This window comes from Odocoileus virginianus, unplaced genomic scaffold (assembly GCF_023699985.2).
Source record: "Odocoileus virginianus isolate 20LAN1187 ecotype Illinois unplaced genomic scaffold, Ovbor_1.2 Unplaced_Contig_5, whole genome shotgun sequence".
Classification (NCBI taxonomy): Eukaryota; Metazoa; Chordata; class Mammalia; order Artiodactyla; family Cervidae; genus Odocoileus; species Odocoileus virginianus.
The window spans coordinates 2,922,116-2,938,180 of NW_027224322.1; the positions used below are offsets into that span (position 1 = coordinate 2,922,116).

The 16,065-nt window shown below is 51.8% G+C and overlaps 1 protein-coding gene across 2 annotated transcripts in view; it reads right to left on the minus strand.

Annotated features, from left to right (window-relative positions):
- HDLBP (high density lipoprotein binding protein) overlaps positions 1 to 16,065 on the minus strand; it is a 55,865-nt gene that overhangs the window by 20,094 nt on the left and 19,706 nt on the right. Inside the window, exons 1-5 of one of the 2 annotated variants that reach the window (XM_070463697.1) lie at positions 8,268 to 8,365; positions 4,300 to 4,364; positions 3,269 to 3,381; positions 1,584 to 1,741; positions 651 to 866 (exon numbers count right to left, since the gene is read on the minus strand). In XM_070463697.1, coding sequence (XP_070319798.1) covers positions 651 to 866; positions 1,584 to 1,741; positions 3,269 to 3,344 — 450 coding nt within the window. In that variant the 5' untranslated portion in view covers positions 3,345 to 3,381; positions 4,300 to 4,364; positions 8,268 to 8,365. Of the gene's footprint in view, positions 1 to 650; positions 867 to 1,583; positions 1,742 to 3,268; positions 3,382 to 4,299; positions 4,365 to 8,267; positions 8,366 to 16,065 lie in introns of those variants that run through there. The other variant, XM_020913197.2, reaches the window with a different exon arrangement.

The following is a 16,065-nucleotide window of genomic DNA, read 5'->3' on the forward strand; positions in this document are numbered from 1 at the left end:
CTGTGAGTGTGAGAGCCCGGGGTTCCACAGTGCAGCGCCCCCACTAAGCCCCCCACGCATCAGACTCCCATCTCTGAACCCCTACACTGAGACCAGCTCCCCCAAGGCTCAAGAGACTCAGCAACAGGTAGAAAGAACTCTCATTTCTAACTGAGCCCACCTAAAGCTCCGTCATACATTTTAATAAACATTCTCTGCATTCACTTCAGTGTTAAGGGAAAAACTCATCAATCACCGATTTACTTCTTTATGACAATAGTTCCCCAATCAATTCAAAGTTCTGGTATCAGGTGCCTAAGGGCTACAGCACTGGTGATCTCCCAAGCCTGGGGCGGTGAGTGTGTGTTTAAACAGCACACGTACTTGCTGGCCCTCAGAGCCGAACTGGCTCACCTGGCTCATCTACACAAGCGTGTCCTTACCCCAGCGTCTGGGCCTTTAGCTCTTAGCTTCTGCTCCTGCAGAGCAAAGCCAGCGGTGCCCGAGGCCTATGACTGAGTCACTGGTTTTCCACTAGCAGAGTGAGGAGGCTCTGAATGCTGCTGTCCTACCTGAACCCTCCAGCCCTGCCCATCGCGGGAAAGAGCATGACGGAGTCGGAGCCACAGGGCCAGACACCCTCCCGGGGAAGGCCCATTGGGAGCACGCACCTGAGTCTGTAGTCGAGCCACAATGTCTTTCCGGGCTTTCATGACAGCGTCCAGCTTCCCTGAAACCATGATGGAGAGGCCCTGGTCTTTGGCGAGAGACAGCTCCAGGTGAGCGCCGGTTCTCTGCATGATCTCAAGACAGATTTTTGCTTGTTCACCTTCTCCAAACTGGTTCATGTCCTTGTATTTCCTCTCCTCCAGCGGTACATGGAACACCTGCTCAGAAAAGGCCAAAAAGGGAAGGTTAAGAGGAGACAGAATTGTCCAGGAACCGCATAAAGAACTGTCACCCCTCCTTACTGCTCCAAGGTCTAGAAGGACAGTTAAGAGACCAGCAGGAAGTGCCCAAGGGCAGAAGGCTGCTGTCCTAGTGAAGTGGAAACTCCCCACCCCAAGTACAAATGAAGACACGGGACATCACGCAGCAGGAGGCAAGGTCAGCGAAGGAAGTGAACTGGGAGGTGGAGAGGCTAGGGGCGTGAGCCAAAGGGAGGACCCGGCTGGCCACGCAGGGAGGCGCTAAGTGGAGGACGGGCATGTGCAGTGGGGGAGCACTGGGAACAGCGGGCACGGATCCCCCCGCCCACCCTGGGGTGGGACGAGAAGATGGGGCAGGGTCTGCAGGAGGACGTGTTCTGACTACGACCTGGGCTGGGCACAGGCTTGCGGGGGGAGACTGCCTTAATCCAGAGGCCCCTTTTCACGCCCAAAGCAATCTCATATTTGATGTTCAAGAACCCTCTCAGGATTTCCCTGGTGGTCCAGTGGTCAGGCTTCTTTCTTTTCACTGCCAAAGGCCCAGGTTCAACCCCTGGTCAGGGAATGAGGAATCTGCAAGCCTCTTGGCCAAAACCAAAACCAACCAAACCGCTTCCCATCAGCAGCTAAGGCTTCCTACTTGGAACGGCAGGTGAAGTGGGATGGAGCGTCTACCTGAGTGATGACGGAAGCCTTGATGGGCCGGATCTTGTTACTCCAGGCGCCAGCCGGCTCCTGGGCGTTTTCCAGGCAGGCTGCTTTCTCGGGGAGTGGGGGGAAGGCATCCTTGTAGGTTGGAGGGTCACTCTCCTCTTCAGAAGTTAAAGTGGCAACTGGACCGGCCAACACAGATCAGGAGTATCAGATGGAGAAAACACGAGGAGTGCTTTAATGCCAAGAAGAGACAGCACTAGCAGATGAAAACGACCCCTCACTCAGCCACAGGGAAGGGCCCCCAAGGCCAGCAGGCTCAGCACCCTCAAGTTCAGCGTGTGTACTGGCCAGGCCACTCTGGACCTGAGGGCACCCCAGTCCCTGCACAGCCTCCCCGGGAGTCTCAGCTCAGACCCTGGGCCCCACAACTCCCTGTGGGGTGAGCTCCTGGAAGGCAGGCCTTGGCACAGATTTTTCATCCCTCAAGATGTTCTAATCTTGTATTCTTAAGAAAAAATCCCATCCCCCCCAATGCCTGGCACATGGCCAGCTCTTAAACCTGCAGGAGAAAACAAGGCTGCGGCCCAGACTGCCCATGAGGACCCCGAGGCAGACTCCAGCCAGCAACCAGCGCTGGAAGGGCTCTTGTGGGAGCGGCTGTCTCTGCGCCCCCGCCACCCACAGGGAATACCCGGAGGAATCAGGGTCCCTGCACCACCAGCTCCACCCACAGGCCCTCACCGTCCACATGCTGACCCACCAACACCTCCACGCCAGCAGGAATGTGCCTGTCTGGGTCATGCTTGGAGGTCCTGGGCTGGGCAGTGTCTGGCAACAGCAGGGGCCAATAGCAGAGGGACGACCATCTGGGGTCAGGCAGGCCTGTGTACACTCCGAGGTCACCACTTCCAGCCATGTGGCCAGGCTGCCCCGGAGGCCAGGAAAGGTTCCGTGTGAGCAGCTGCTGGTGCCCAGCAGGGCCCGCTCCCTCCCCGGGCAGATGTGGACCCCACAGAGTCTTGGATCACGTGGCAGACCCAGCCTGCAGGCACCGAGGACCAAAGCAGGCAGCTAGTTCTGGTCTCCACTGCCTGGAGATGAGCCACGCGAAATGCGGTTGCTGTGACTAATGAAATACATCTTTAATTTTAATTAAACTTTAGAACTGATACTTAATTCCATTACTGGAAAACTTTAAGGAGTGTTAGGAACAGCAAAGAGTAGAACAAGCTACTCTTTCCACTGAAAATTTTATAAAATCTAAGCCCAGATGAAGGGCTTTGGACGAACATGGAGCCCTCAAATCAAGCTGTCCTGCAGCCATAAATACGCATCAGATTCTGAAGGGACAGAAAAGACTGTCAGGCGGGCGTCTGCCTGCCTACACTAGACGCCAAGACGACGTGGTGTGTGTGTCACGCCCGGCTCCCATCTCTGCCAGTCACCCCGAGTCCAGTTCAGCAGAGCGAGGGAGAGAGGAATGCTGAAAGAGCACCCGTTAGTCCCCAAGGCCAGGTCCCTGGCTTGCCACATTGTCCACATTCTGAGTCTCACTGCTGTCGATCCGTCCGCCACCCGTGGCCAACCTCGCTCCGCAGACGAGGGCAGTGGAAACGGAGGCTGCAGCGCCGTGGCTCAGAGCACAGGGCACAGAGGCACCTCTGCAGAGGCCCCGCGGTGACCAGCAGAGTGCAGAGGCGCCTCACCTTTGATCTGTTGCGGAACCAGTCCACTGCGGTGTTCAGCAAAGCTCTCCTGGGTCAGAACTGCAACGGAGCTCATGGCTGGTCTCAGGCCGCCACTCGATCCGGGTGAGCCACTGCAGGGGGCCAGAGGCAGGCGCAGGGCGGCCGCTCAGGGGCGTGTGTAGCCGAGGGCGGCGCCGCTCCACCAGCGCGGCCGACGCGAGGGGCCCCCGGGACTCAGACTGGGGTGCCAAATGGAGAACCGCCCCCCTGCCCGAGACGGAGCAGATCCAGGCTCCGGCCGACAGGTTCAGCTTAGGGACCCCATCCGAACCCCCGCCCCACATGGGGCGCCCGAGCCCCAGCCCCAGATCCACCCCAGGGGCTCTGAGAACAGCTGTCTCAGTTACTTGGTTAATCTGCTATCGCCACACCTCCTGACGCTTATAAAATGAACGATAGGACAGGAGCTACTGGGAGACGCGGGAGAGCAGCCTCCCTGCTCTGGGGACGAGGGTGACAGCACAGGGTGGCAGTGCGGGCACCTCCCAGCCGTGGGGGGACTTGGGCACACGGCTCTCAGAGCCATAGCGCCCGTGTGGAATGGGGCACGGGGGAGCCCTCCCCAACCCCAGGTGCGCCCCCACACTGCCGCAGAGAGGAGTACCCTGTGCTCACAAATCACACCCCCCGGGGTTTCTATGCCACCGAGGCAAAAAAGATTAAGAGAGTCAAGTCATTTTTAGTGAGTTTTTTCCATCCCTTTTACAATTCAGTAAGACCCCTCCCCAAATTAAAAAAAAATTAAGCTCTGGAAGCAAGGTCCAAATTCAGATACCCTCAGCAAACACAAAAGTAGAAAAGATTAAAATTAGATGGAAACCAGATGGGCCATCCACCAGAAGGGTGCAAGTGCACACTCTGCTCCACACTGGGAGGTGAGTGACAGGGCTCCTCTCTGAAGAACGGCTCGAAACTTAAGGACAATACACAACGAAAGAGGGTAGACACACAGCCCAGGGCCAGGAAGCCTTGAGACAGGACACACTTACCAGCAAAACGGTCAATAGCCAGAAGGTCCGTCCTGAGGCCGCCTCTGTCAGCCTGCCAGCTTTTGCTGGTGTGGGGCAGGAAAAGAGAGAGGGGAAGGAGAAAACCAGAGAAGTTACTTATCTGCATCCGACAACCCAGATCCTTTTGCCTCTCAACTAGAAAAGGTCAAAGTGGTATTTACACTTTGGCTACTAACCAATACTAGGAAAATTTCTTGGGGCAGAAAAAAAAAAAACCAACCCCAAAAGGAAGAAGCCCTTCCATTAGGCCACATGCTTCAGACAGACACACTGCAGTGAAGCCTGAGCTAGAACTGCAGAGGAAGCTTCCTGGACCCAGGGAGTGATTCCTTAAGTGCCGCAACTTTTACATGTAACCATTTCGAAGTAAAACTCTCACAAAACTGATGTTTGTTCCCCTTGGGGGTAAGTGTTTTTTCCTGTCCTCTTCTTGCTCATCTCTGCTGAGCCAGAAGAAAAGGATCTGCAACGCTGTCCTGACGGAGTGAGTGCAGCCGGATAGGGCGCTCCTCCTCAGGGAGAGGGAGGGCTACTACCTAAGAGTGCCCCTGTCTTTGGCAGTTACTTTGTTCTTGCTGCTATCCTGTAAAAGTTCTTCGGTGGCTTATAATCCCCTGGGGATTTAGAAACCAGGCCACAAAACAGCAGGGCTGCAAAGAACTTTCAAAGGCCATCCTGGGAGAACCAAGAACTGCTCAGTCAGGAAGGAGGGTGGGGGTCACCTGGTCGTGGGGGACCTCAGGATGGCGAGGCTGCCCAATAGGTGACTGGCCGCTGCACGCAGGCCGCCACATGCACTTGACAAAGTGGACGTATGGCATGGGTGGGCACGGTCCAGAATGGGAGAATTCAGTAACAAGAGTGCCCCGCCGAACTGGAGAGGAACACCTCCTCCAATCTCGCTCATAATGCAAGTGTGCTCAGGAGCTAGGAAGCTGGTGCACAGCCCTTGGGGTTGTGCCAGTGACTCTGGATTTAAAAGGTCTCAATGTCCCAGCTGGGGACACAGACCTGTGGTATTTCAGGATTTAAAAAATACAAAACCCCCAAATCCTCTAAACGTAAGGACTTGAGTCACATGGCGGAAGCTCTGTGAGCCAGAGGCCAGCCCCTCTCTGCGGGCCCAGCCCATCAAACACACACGACTTGTGATCCTCAAGTGGGAAGCGTGGGTACAAAATGACCGAGGCCATCTTATTTAAAGACAAATTCTAACCTGCAGGTCTCCATGACTAAGGCAAGGGAGAAAGAAATCCTCTCCATTAAATCACGCCGTCAGGGACGCACGTCCACACCGGGCCCCAACAGGGGTGAAAGGTGAGCTGCCCTGGGCCCCCGGGGCCCTGTCAGCCTACGCACGGCCCACCCAGACCAGGACATGGGTGCTCCCGGGGAAGCGCCACGGCCGCCAGGACCCAGGGTCCCACCCACTCTCCTGGCAGGCCTGCACCTGCTGACCTTCCACCTGAAGAGCCTCCCACACCGGGTGCCGACAGCGTCTCAAAAACCCACTCGCACCCGCCCTGAGAGGCAGGTTCGTGCCCCGAGACCACCCCAATGCCAGGCCATCCTCCCGGCCTCCCGCCGACAGTCCCCCTGCCTTCCTAGACAGGGCAGGCTGCGCAACGAGGCAGCCACCGCCACGCCCGCTCCAGCCACAGGGCTGTGCCACCCCCACCCCGCACCTGGGGTCACACACCAGGCTGGCTCCGGCGGCTCCCTGCTGAGGCCGCTGGTGCTCAGTCCCAGCCAGCTGCCCTACTGACCCTCAGTCCACGTGGCTCATGGAGGAGCAGCCTATCAGGGCCCCCAACGCCCTCACATGCACACAGGCCCTCGGGCAGTTAGGCGCACAGAGTGGACCCACAGAATGCTCCAAGCTGGTTTGACAGGATACACTGGTCTGCAGTCTCCACATTTTGAGCGGAGGTTGTCACAGCTGGGGGTGAATGGACCACGGTGAGCCTCAGGTGAACATCAGGGCTGATCTCACCAAAGCAGGCTTCTATCTTTCTAATAAACGTCTCAAGATCCTGTCTTAAGCATACACCTTAGAGCTGACCTGATGAGCCATGTGCAGTCCTCAGTCCTGAGGCATTGGGCCATCACCAGCCCTCCTGCTGTGCCCCCTCCCAAGAAACTGTCCCCTGCAACACAAGGCCCACCCCTGGAGGCCTTTCAACCCCCTCTGAGCCTTCCTGGCAGGTGACGCCTCTATCTGGGTGCCCTCACCGGCCATCTCAAGTCCCAGGAGACCTTAATGAGGAGCAGAGGCCAAACACGGCTGTTGCAGCTCACTTGGCTTGATGCTGCCGCTCTGATCAGGACTGAGAGGGACCCTAGTGTCTGAGCAATGCTGGGCCGCTGCTCCCCAGAGAGCTGTCAGAACACCACGTCTGCTGCTTCTTCCCCCAGAGAACAGGCCCACCTTCCCCACCAGACTCCTTCAGGCATGGGAAGCCCATTTACCACCTGGCCATGACTCACTTCATCACTGGGGTGCTCTCAATGCCTCCAAACCTACCCGTCCCTCCATCACTGTGGGTGCTCTCAATGACTTTCCCCACGGGAAGCATTCAGGCCCACCCAATGCAGATCTCAAACCACCCTCAGCCTGGACTTTAGTCTTGTTTCTCAGAATATAAATACCCGCAGCAAAAACCCACATTTCAAAATAAAACTGTGTAAGAAGCAGAACTAGAGGCAAAGAAAGAAGGCTAGACAGAAGCAGAGACGCTTCTCTTCTGCCCCTGCCATCACAGAGCAGGCTGGATGGTTAGGGACTGGCCTCCCCACGGGAAGTCATGGCAAATGTGAAGATGCCACATATGTTCGGTCCTAACGAAGGTGCAACAGACAAATCTTTAAGGATTTTGTTTTTTCCTTGTAAACAAGAAAATGTATGTTGATCCCCTTGTATATTTTCAATTACACATTCAAAAGAAAGTCTTCTGCAAAGGGAACTCAGGAGTGGCAGTCCAGAAAGAACTTTTTCTCAGCCAGCGAATGCGACCTCAGCGCTTCTGTACCTCCTGGGCAGGACCGAGCGCGGAGGGCACCAGGAAACCCGGGACACCCAGGGCTTCGGTCCTCCGCCTGCAAAAGTTACGATTCTTTGCTCTAATGCCCACAGCAAACTTGTAAGGACGAGACTTTTCAGAGTGCTATCAAGAGACAGAGCAAACTTGAGAGGAAGCAGCCTGGCTCGCACGGCTCAGGCCGCGCTCCAGCCGCACCGGCCGCGGGAGGGACTCGCAGATGCCACCTCAGCACGGCCCTCCCACCGGCCACGCGGGCCCGCGGGCGGGGACAGGCTTAAAGGGGCAGCGCGCCGGCCGCCCTGCCTCCCGCCGGGGTTCGGTACTTTTCCGTGCAGTCCTTCTCGTCCGCGGGCCCTGGGGCGCGTCCGAGCGGCGCGCCCTGCCAAGCAGGCCGGCGGCCGCAGGTGGAGGTGAGGCGGCGCGCCCCCGCCCGCCGCCCAGCCCCAGCCTGCCGCCCCGACCGCCCCCGTCCCCGGCCCGCCGCCCCCGCCGGGCTGGGGGAGGGGCGCGCCGGCCGCGAGCGGCGGGGGAGGGGGCGGCGGGCCGCCCACGTCACCGGCCTGGCGCAGGTCGGGGCGCCCCGCGGCTCCAGGGCTGGGGCGCAGGGACCGGACCGCACACGCGGGGGACGGCCGGAGGACGGGGGGCGGGGGACCAGCGCGGCGGGACTCGAGAAACTTTCTCGCTCGGCCGGTGCCAGCGCCGCGGCCCATGCGCACTGGTGACACGTAGCCGCCCCTCCCTGGCCAGCAGGGGGGCGCCCCGCGGGGCCGGGGGCCATGGCGGCGGGGGCCGCTCTGCGGCCACAGCCAGGGCCCCCCACCGCCCCCGCCCGGTGCTCCACGTCGGCAGCCGGGCGCCCCAACGTCCCGGCGCGGCACCAGCCCCGCGCCCCGGCCTGCTCACCCCGCGCAGCGCCCGCCCGTCCGTTCGCTCGTCCCGGGAGAGGCCAGGACCCCCGCTCGCACGCCGCTCCCGCAGGCAGGCTCCTCCGGTAGGCGCCCGGGCCCCCGCGGCTATATAGGGCGGCGGCTCCAATCCCGCCCGGACACGTCAGACCGCGGCCGCCCCGCCCGCCGCCAGCCAGCGCCGCCCCGCCCGCCGCGCTCCGCGCCCGAAGGCTGCCCCGCTCCGGAGGGGCGTCGGGGTCGGGCACGACCGCCACCTGCACAAAGCACGGGCAGGGGCGGCCGGTCTGGCAGCGGGGTCCCCCACACCCCCCCCCCCCACCCAAAAAAGAAACAGGACACCTCGAGGGACAACACAAAGGGAATTAGCTGCCGGCCCCAACCATTTACAACTTCCAAAGGCCGGACCAAAAGCGGGCCTGGCCAACTCCCGAGAAACAGCCCACCGCCCCCAACTTGGGAGCCCAAACACTCTTCCTCTGTCCTGCACATGTGTAAAATATCCCTCGTCGGTTCCTTGGCTCCTGGTTTAATTCCCTACAGAAATGCAGACTCTCCTTCCTTTAAGGACTCTACCCCCAGTTATCGCGGCCTCACAGGTAACAAGGGCTTGCCTGCGAGGCGCCCAGCCCTAACAACAAACAGGAGGAGAACAGAGTTCCTCCCTTCGGGGGCTTCCCCTCAGGGGCTGAGGGCAAGCCAGGTCTGCGCTCTTCTGTAATATGCCTCCACAACAGAGGCTCCTTCTTTTAGTCAAGGCTCCAGCTTCCCTTGTGTCTCAGATGGTAAAGAATCCACCTGCAGTGCAGAAGACTTGGGTTCGATCCCTGGGTTGGGAAGATCCTGAAGAAGGAGAGGCTCCCCACTCCAGTATTCTGGCCTGGAGTTGGACAGGACTGAGCGACTTTCACTCCAGGCCTAGAGGGAGGGACATGCAGGAGATCAGGCAAAATTGGCCCAGAGGTGAGGGCAGGCACCAGCAGGAGGGGCAGGCAGGCCCAGAGGCAACCCCCCCCCCCCCAAAAGAGAACAGGGGGCCAGCAGTGTTTTGGTGTAGAACAGTGAAGCCTCAAAAATGCCCAAGACAAGAGTAGATTTTAAAAGCAAACAGAGAGAAATGTCAATAACCTCAGATATGCAGATGATACCACCCTTATGGCAGAAAGCGAAGAGCTAAAGAGCCTCTTGATGAAAGTCAAAGACGAGAATGAAAATGTTGGCTTGAAACTCAACATTCAGAAAACTAAGATCATGGCATCTGGTCCCATCACTTCATGGCAAATAGATGGGAAACAATGGAAACAGTGGCTGACTTTATTTTTGGGGGCTCCAAAATCACTGCAGATGGTGACTGCAGCCATGAAATTAAAAGACACTTGCTCCTTGGAAGAAAAGCTATGACCACACCCTAGATAGCATATTAAAAAGCAGAGACATTACTTTGCCAGCAAAGGTCCATCTAGTCAAAGCTATGGTTTTTCCAGTAGTCATGTATGGATGTGAGAGTTGGACTATAAAGAAAGCTGAGTGCCAAAGAATTGATGCTTTTGAACTGTGGTGTTGGAGAAGACTCTTGAGAGTCCCTTGGACTGCAAGGAGATCCAACCAATCTATCCTAAAGGAAATCAGTCCTGAATATTCATTGGAAGGACTGATGCTGAAGCTGAAACTCCAATACTTTGGCCACCTGATGCAAAGAACTGACTCACTGGAAAAGACCCTGATGCTGGGAAAGACTGAGGGCAGGAAGAGGGGACGACAGAGGATGAGATGGTTGGATGGCATCACCAACTGATGGACATGAGTTTGAGTAAACTCCGGGAGTTGGTGATGGACAGGGAGGCCTGGTGTGCTGCAGTCCATGGGGTCACAAAGAGTCGGACACGACTGAGCGACTGAACTGAACTGAGAAAGAAATGACTGGTAACTTATGAAACAACACCTAGAAATTGTGCTGAAGGAAGTAACTGTCAACTTGGAATTCTTTATCTTATTTAAGAATGACACAGACACATTCAGACAGAAATAGAGCAATTACTATCAATGGATAACTGCTGAAACAACTGGTAAAGGACATATTTCACCAACAATAAAATGAAAGTCAGATTAATTTTAGTCCTTGTTAAATGAATGCTAAAAATTAAATCTATTAAAACAGAAACAATTTTTAAACTTTCAAGCCAAAAATCAAATTCTCATTCAAATGGAAATGAAGTCCCCACGGACTGTAGCCCACCAGGCTCCTCTGTCCATGGAATTCTTCTGGCAAGAGTACTGGAGGGGTTGCCATTTCCTACACCAGGGAATCCTCCTGACTCAAGGATTGAACCTGCATCTCCTGCATTGTAGGCAGATTCTTTTACCATCTGAACCACCAGGAAGTCACTGGCAATTGGATCAGACTGTAGGTTCAGAAATAGTCATACATTATTACTTACTGGTTGTTATTTTGTATCACTAATTACCAAGTAAAAGAGAAAAAAGAAAACACTGGGAAGCAAGAGAAGTAAAAAAGCAGCAATTTAAAAGCAAGGTAAATAAAGCACAAAATGCAGTGGAAGAAATGAATCCAGATGTGGAAATACTAATGTTAGTATATACTACTACCCAGTTACAAAGTCCAGATATAAGCTATTTAAGCACCCCAAACTACAACGACTCGGACGCTTAAAGTGAAAAGATGGACGTGGAAGAAGTACTCCAGGCAACTACTAACCAAACTAAAGCTGGGCAATCTGGGTCATTTTCAGATAAAACAGACTGTAGGATAAGAGGCATTACTAACAGCAAAGAAGGTCAAGAATAAAAAAATCAACTCTGATAATGTATGCATCCAGTTGTAGCTACAAAGTATATCAAGTAAAAACTGAAGGTTATTATAAATTGATATAGTCAAGATTACAGGGGAAGACTGACTCAACTCTTGGTTAACAGATTATGGAGATTAAAAATGCACAGAAAATTAAAACAATGCAATTAAAACCTACTTTATTGGACTTATATAATCCTTTGCCCAATGATTAGAAAGCACATTCTTCCAAGAATACATTTAACATTTTACAAAATCGACCAGGAACTAAGGCCAAAAAAATTTTTTTTCAACAAATGGCCAAAAAATTACATATTCTGTGACCACAACACAATTAATTAGAAGTTAAAATGTTTGAAAGCCTAGAAGTTTTAAAAGTTGCTCCTAAATAACTCATGGATCAAAGAAGATCTGAAAATAGTATCTTAGCCATCATACTAGAGAAGAGGAAAATGTAAAAACTAGCTAGTTAACCTCTTCTGAAATTAAAAAAACAATAAACCTAAAGGAAATAGAAATAAAGAAATCAATGAAGTTAAGGACACACAGCACAGAGAATAAACTGAGCTAAATCTAAAAAAACTAGTTAGATCTCCAGCAAAATGATCAATTAAAAAAAACAGAATAGGCAAGAATAGGCGATACTAAGAATTCAAAGAATTTAGTTTGCTAGATTATTTTAGCAAATAAAAACTAAAGAGCCTTTTGATGAAACTCAAAGAGGAGAGTGAAAATGTTGGCTTGAAACTCAACATTCAGAAAACTAAGATCATGGCATCCAGTCCCATCACTTCATGGCAAATAGATGGGCAAACAATGGAAACTGGCTTTATTTCGGGGGGCTCCAAAATCATTTCAGATGTTGACTGCAGCCATGAAATTAAAAGACGCTTGCTCCTTGGAAGAAAAGCTATGTCCAACCTAGAGAGCATATTAAAAAGCAGAGACATGCTTTTCCGGTAAGCGGCCTGAGCTGACCCCTAAAAATGGTGCGCTATTCACTTGACCCAGAAAACCCCACAAAATCATGCAAATCAAGAGGTTCAAATCTTCGTGTTCACTTTAAGAATACTCGTGAAACTGCCCAGGCCATAAAGTCACTTTAAAGAAGCAATGTGTGCCATTCCGTCGTTACAATGGTGGAGTTGGTAGGTGTGCACAGGCCAAACAGTGGGGCTGGACGCAGGGTCGGTGGCCCAAAAAGAGTGCTGAATTTTTACTACACATGCTCAAAAATGCAGAGAGTAATGCTGAACTTAAGGGCTTAGATGTAGATTCTCTGGTCATTGAGCACATCCAAGTGAACAAAGCCCCCAAGATGCGGCGCAGGACTTACAGAGCTCACGGTCGGATCAACCCCTACATGAGCTCTCCCTGCCACATTGAGATGATCCTTACTGAAAAAGAACAGATTGTTCCTAAACCAGAAGAGGAGGTTGCACAGAAGAAAAAGATATCCCAGAAGAAACTGAAGAAACAAAAACTTATGGCCTGGGAATAAATGCTGCAGAAAATAAATGCAAATAAAAGTAAAAATAAATAAATAAATAAATAAAAAGCAGAGACATTACTTTGCCAACAAAGGTCCATCTAGTCAAAGCTATGGTTTTTTCAGTAGTCATGTATGGATGTGAGAGTTGGACTATAAAGAAAGCTGAGTGCCAAAGAATTGATGCTTTTGAACTGTGGTGTTGGAGAAGACTCTTGAGAGTCCCTTGGACAGCAAGGAGATCCAACCAGTCCATCCTAAAGGAAATCAGTCCTGAATATTCATTGGAAGGACTGATGCTGAAGCTGAAACTCCAATACTTTGGCCACCTGATGCAAAGAACTGACTCACTGGAAAAGACCCTGATGCTGGGAAAGACTGAAGGTGGGAGGAGAAGGGGATGACAGAGGATGAGATGGTTGGATGGCATCACCAACTCGATGGACATGAGTTTGAGTAGGCTCCGGGAGTTGGTGATGGATGGGGAGGCCTGGCGTGCTGCAGTCCAGGGACCACAGAGTCGGGCACGACTGAGCGACTGAGTGACTGAAGAATTCAAAGGGGGGGTCAAAGGCTCCAACTACATAGAGACTCTGGAATATCAAAAACTTACATGAAATGGGCAATTTTTAGGAAAATAAGTTACCCAAACTGAATCTGTTAGGAAAAGAAAGTTTAAATAACATTCTCCAATATTTGAAGAAACAAACATAAAAGTCAGAACAAAAAGGCAGAACCAGATGGCTCTGTGAGGGAGCTCCAAGAAGTTGTCCTCCCGGCTTATTCACGAAGCCAGGGGACTTCACTACCTCCCAGGTGAAAAAATGTGTGAACTCCATCTAGGTACTTAAAAACAAAGCCTAAAATAACCGAGCAAACCGATTCAAAGATGTAAAAACAAGTGTGTTAATATATAATAATAAAGTCAAGTTTAATCCAATTATGCGAGGTGGTGACAGTATCAGGAAAATAGATTAAAATAATTCACCACATTATTAGCACTGGAGCAGGATGATTTGATCATCTCAAACCATTCAAATAAAGAATGTGGTTTATTTGAGGATAAAGAATAAAGAGATAGTTTGCCCACTCCTGATAAGAAGTAGGAATGCAAGGACACATTCTCTAACTCAATGATGGGCACCTCATCAGAGGCACTCGTCCTGGGATCATGAGGAGACAGGCTGTTGAGCTTTTTCTATTCAAACCTGCAGAGGGAATCTGACCAGGGCAGTAAGGCAGGAAGACGGCAGGCGTGACTGGACATAAGGCTGCCAGTGTCAGAGAGTACAGCTGTCCAGTACAAGATCCAGGAGGGTCTATATGAACACACTGTTAGAGTTAAACCAAGAACTCAGTAAGTTTTCTGGAAACAAGATCAGCACACAAAATCAATTATGTTCCAAAATGTCACCAACAGACTGTTAGGAATAAATCTAGTTAGAAAGTAGGTTTTATGGAGAATACTGTAAAAACCTTTGTCAAAATGCAGAAAAAAACAAAATAAATGGAGAAATGACCTCATCTATATAGTAAAGCTAAATTAAACATGCAGACTGCAATTCTCTAGTTAAGTAGAATAACTAGGAAAATAATTTCTATTTTTCAGCATAGAAATTCAGTGCAAACCCTACCTAAATCCCAAGAGGGCTATGCACATGCATGTGTGTATAATTTTGTAATCAGATTTTATATAATTTTCATTTATACAGTATCTCTATATACATGTACATAAATATTTTATAACTGTCATAAAACCATGTGTACATATATACAATTTTGCAAAGTCTAAAATACAGTTTTTTGGAGACAGTACAATAAACACAATGTAAAACATCTTATTAATGACTTTCTGTTGATTACACGTGGAAATGATAGTATTTTGCATTAGGTTAAACAATACATTGTCAAACTTAAATTTCACTTGCTTCTTTTCACATTTTTAAAGTGGATACTAGAAAATTTTAACTTATATGTGTAGCTCTTATTGAACAGCAGTGCTGCACAGTTGGTTTTGCAAACCAAGGCAGAAAGAAATGTAACCTGACAAAATATTTTTCTTATTAATAAACTTTGTAAAATAAAAAATGAGTATTTGTCTTAGTCATGAAAATATCTCCTCTACCACAAGCACCTGAGGGGCAGAGGGTATAGTCTCAAAGATCTTAGAAAGAAGTGACTAAGTGGTTTACAGTATTTCTTCCAATCACTCTAATAAAGTCATTTAAAAAAAAAAGGCAAAAGATACAAAGATCTTTCACAGACACGAAGGAAACATTCAATTTGTAATAAAAAAAGGTTTGAAGGTAGGATGAGACTGTATATTTCACCTCTCAAATTGACAAAAAAAAAAAAAACTTTGACAGCAATGGTGTGAGCACACTGGTGTGGCTGGAAGGAGGACCGAGTGGCCTCTCCGAGGACCAGTTTGATCACACATTGTAATTTAAATACAATTTCCCTTCTTCTTAGAGCTTCCACATATATACTTAAAAACATACCCAAAGATACAAGTACTGTTTGCATTCTCGCAGGAGCGAAAGGCTGGCCGTCTGTGTTGTGCCTAGCAGGAAGAGAACGGTAGCCTCCTGACTGATGTCCACACACGTCCAAGTCTCCGTCCTCCCAGCAGCTATGCCTGAGCCACTGTCTCCACCACCCCCTGATCCCAGCCATGCCTGCGACACTGCACGCACACTCCCCACCACACTCACGCCAGGCTTGCTTCTCATTCAATCACGTAATGTAAAAATAACACCAAACAAGGAAACAAAAGCAAGAAGAAACGTTTCTTGACCATCTGAACACTGTTTCCCACCCTGACGTGACTGTCCTAGACGACGCGGCAGGAGCCCGGCTCACCTCAGACAGGGTTATGGAGAGACCCTCCGCAGGCGCTCAGGGACTCGCCGCCCTGCTCGGTGTCCGTGCAGCAGAGGGGCCGCTCTCCACTGTGCTGATGCTACGTGACCAGCTGTGTCAGAGACACGTCTGTCCGCATGAAGCGCCTCTAGGACACCCGGGAGCACGGAGACCAGGCCAGGCGCATGGTCGGGCATGGAGCGGTGGCAGAGCCGGGCGACGGAGGAGCGCCCTCACGGAGGTGAAGAGACAGCAGGTTTACGGCGCTGGGAGGGGAGTGCACAGAAAAGCGCACACTCCATACGCCTCTTACAGAGATGATGGGCGGACACTGGCTACAGACGCAGGCGAGCGCGTGCTGGGAGAAGCTCCAGACCTTACAGCGCGCCTCACTCTCCAGCGCAGACACCCCCCCCCCCACCCCCGCCCAGAGGAGGCGGAGGGGCTCTTCGACTGAAGCCGCTCAGCTACGACAGGAGAGCAGAAGCCAGGGTCACAGGCCTTTCTCCTGTGGTCTCAGACCATGTTACCAGCAACAAGCCTTGTCCGCGGTGATGTCTGAGTGAGGGGCTGCTGAGCAGAGACGACGAGGCTCTCCCCTAACCCCGTGAAGCCTCGGGGATCGGGAGGCACCGG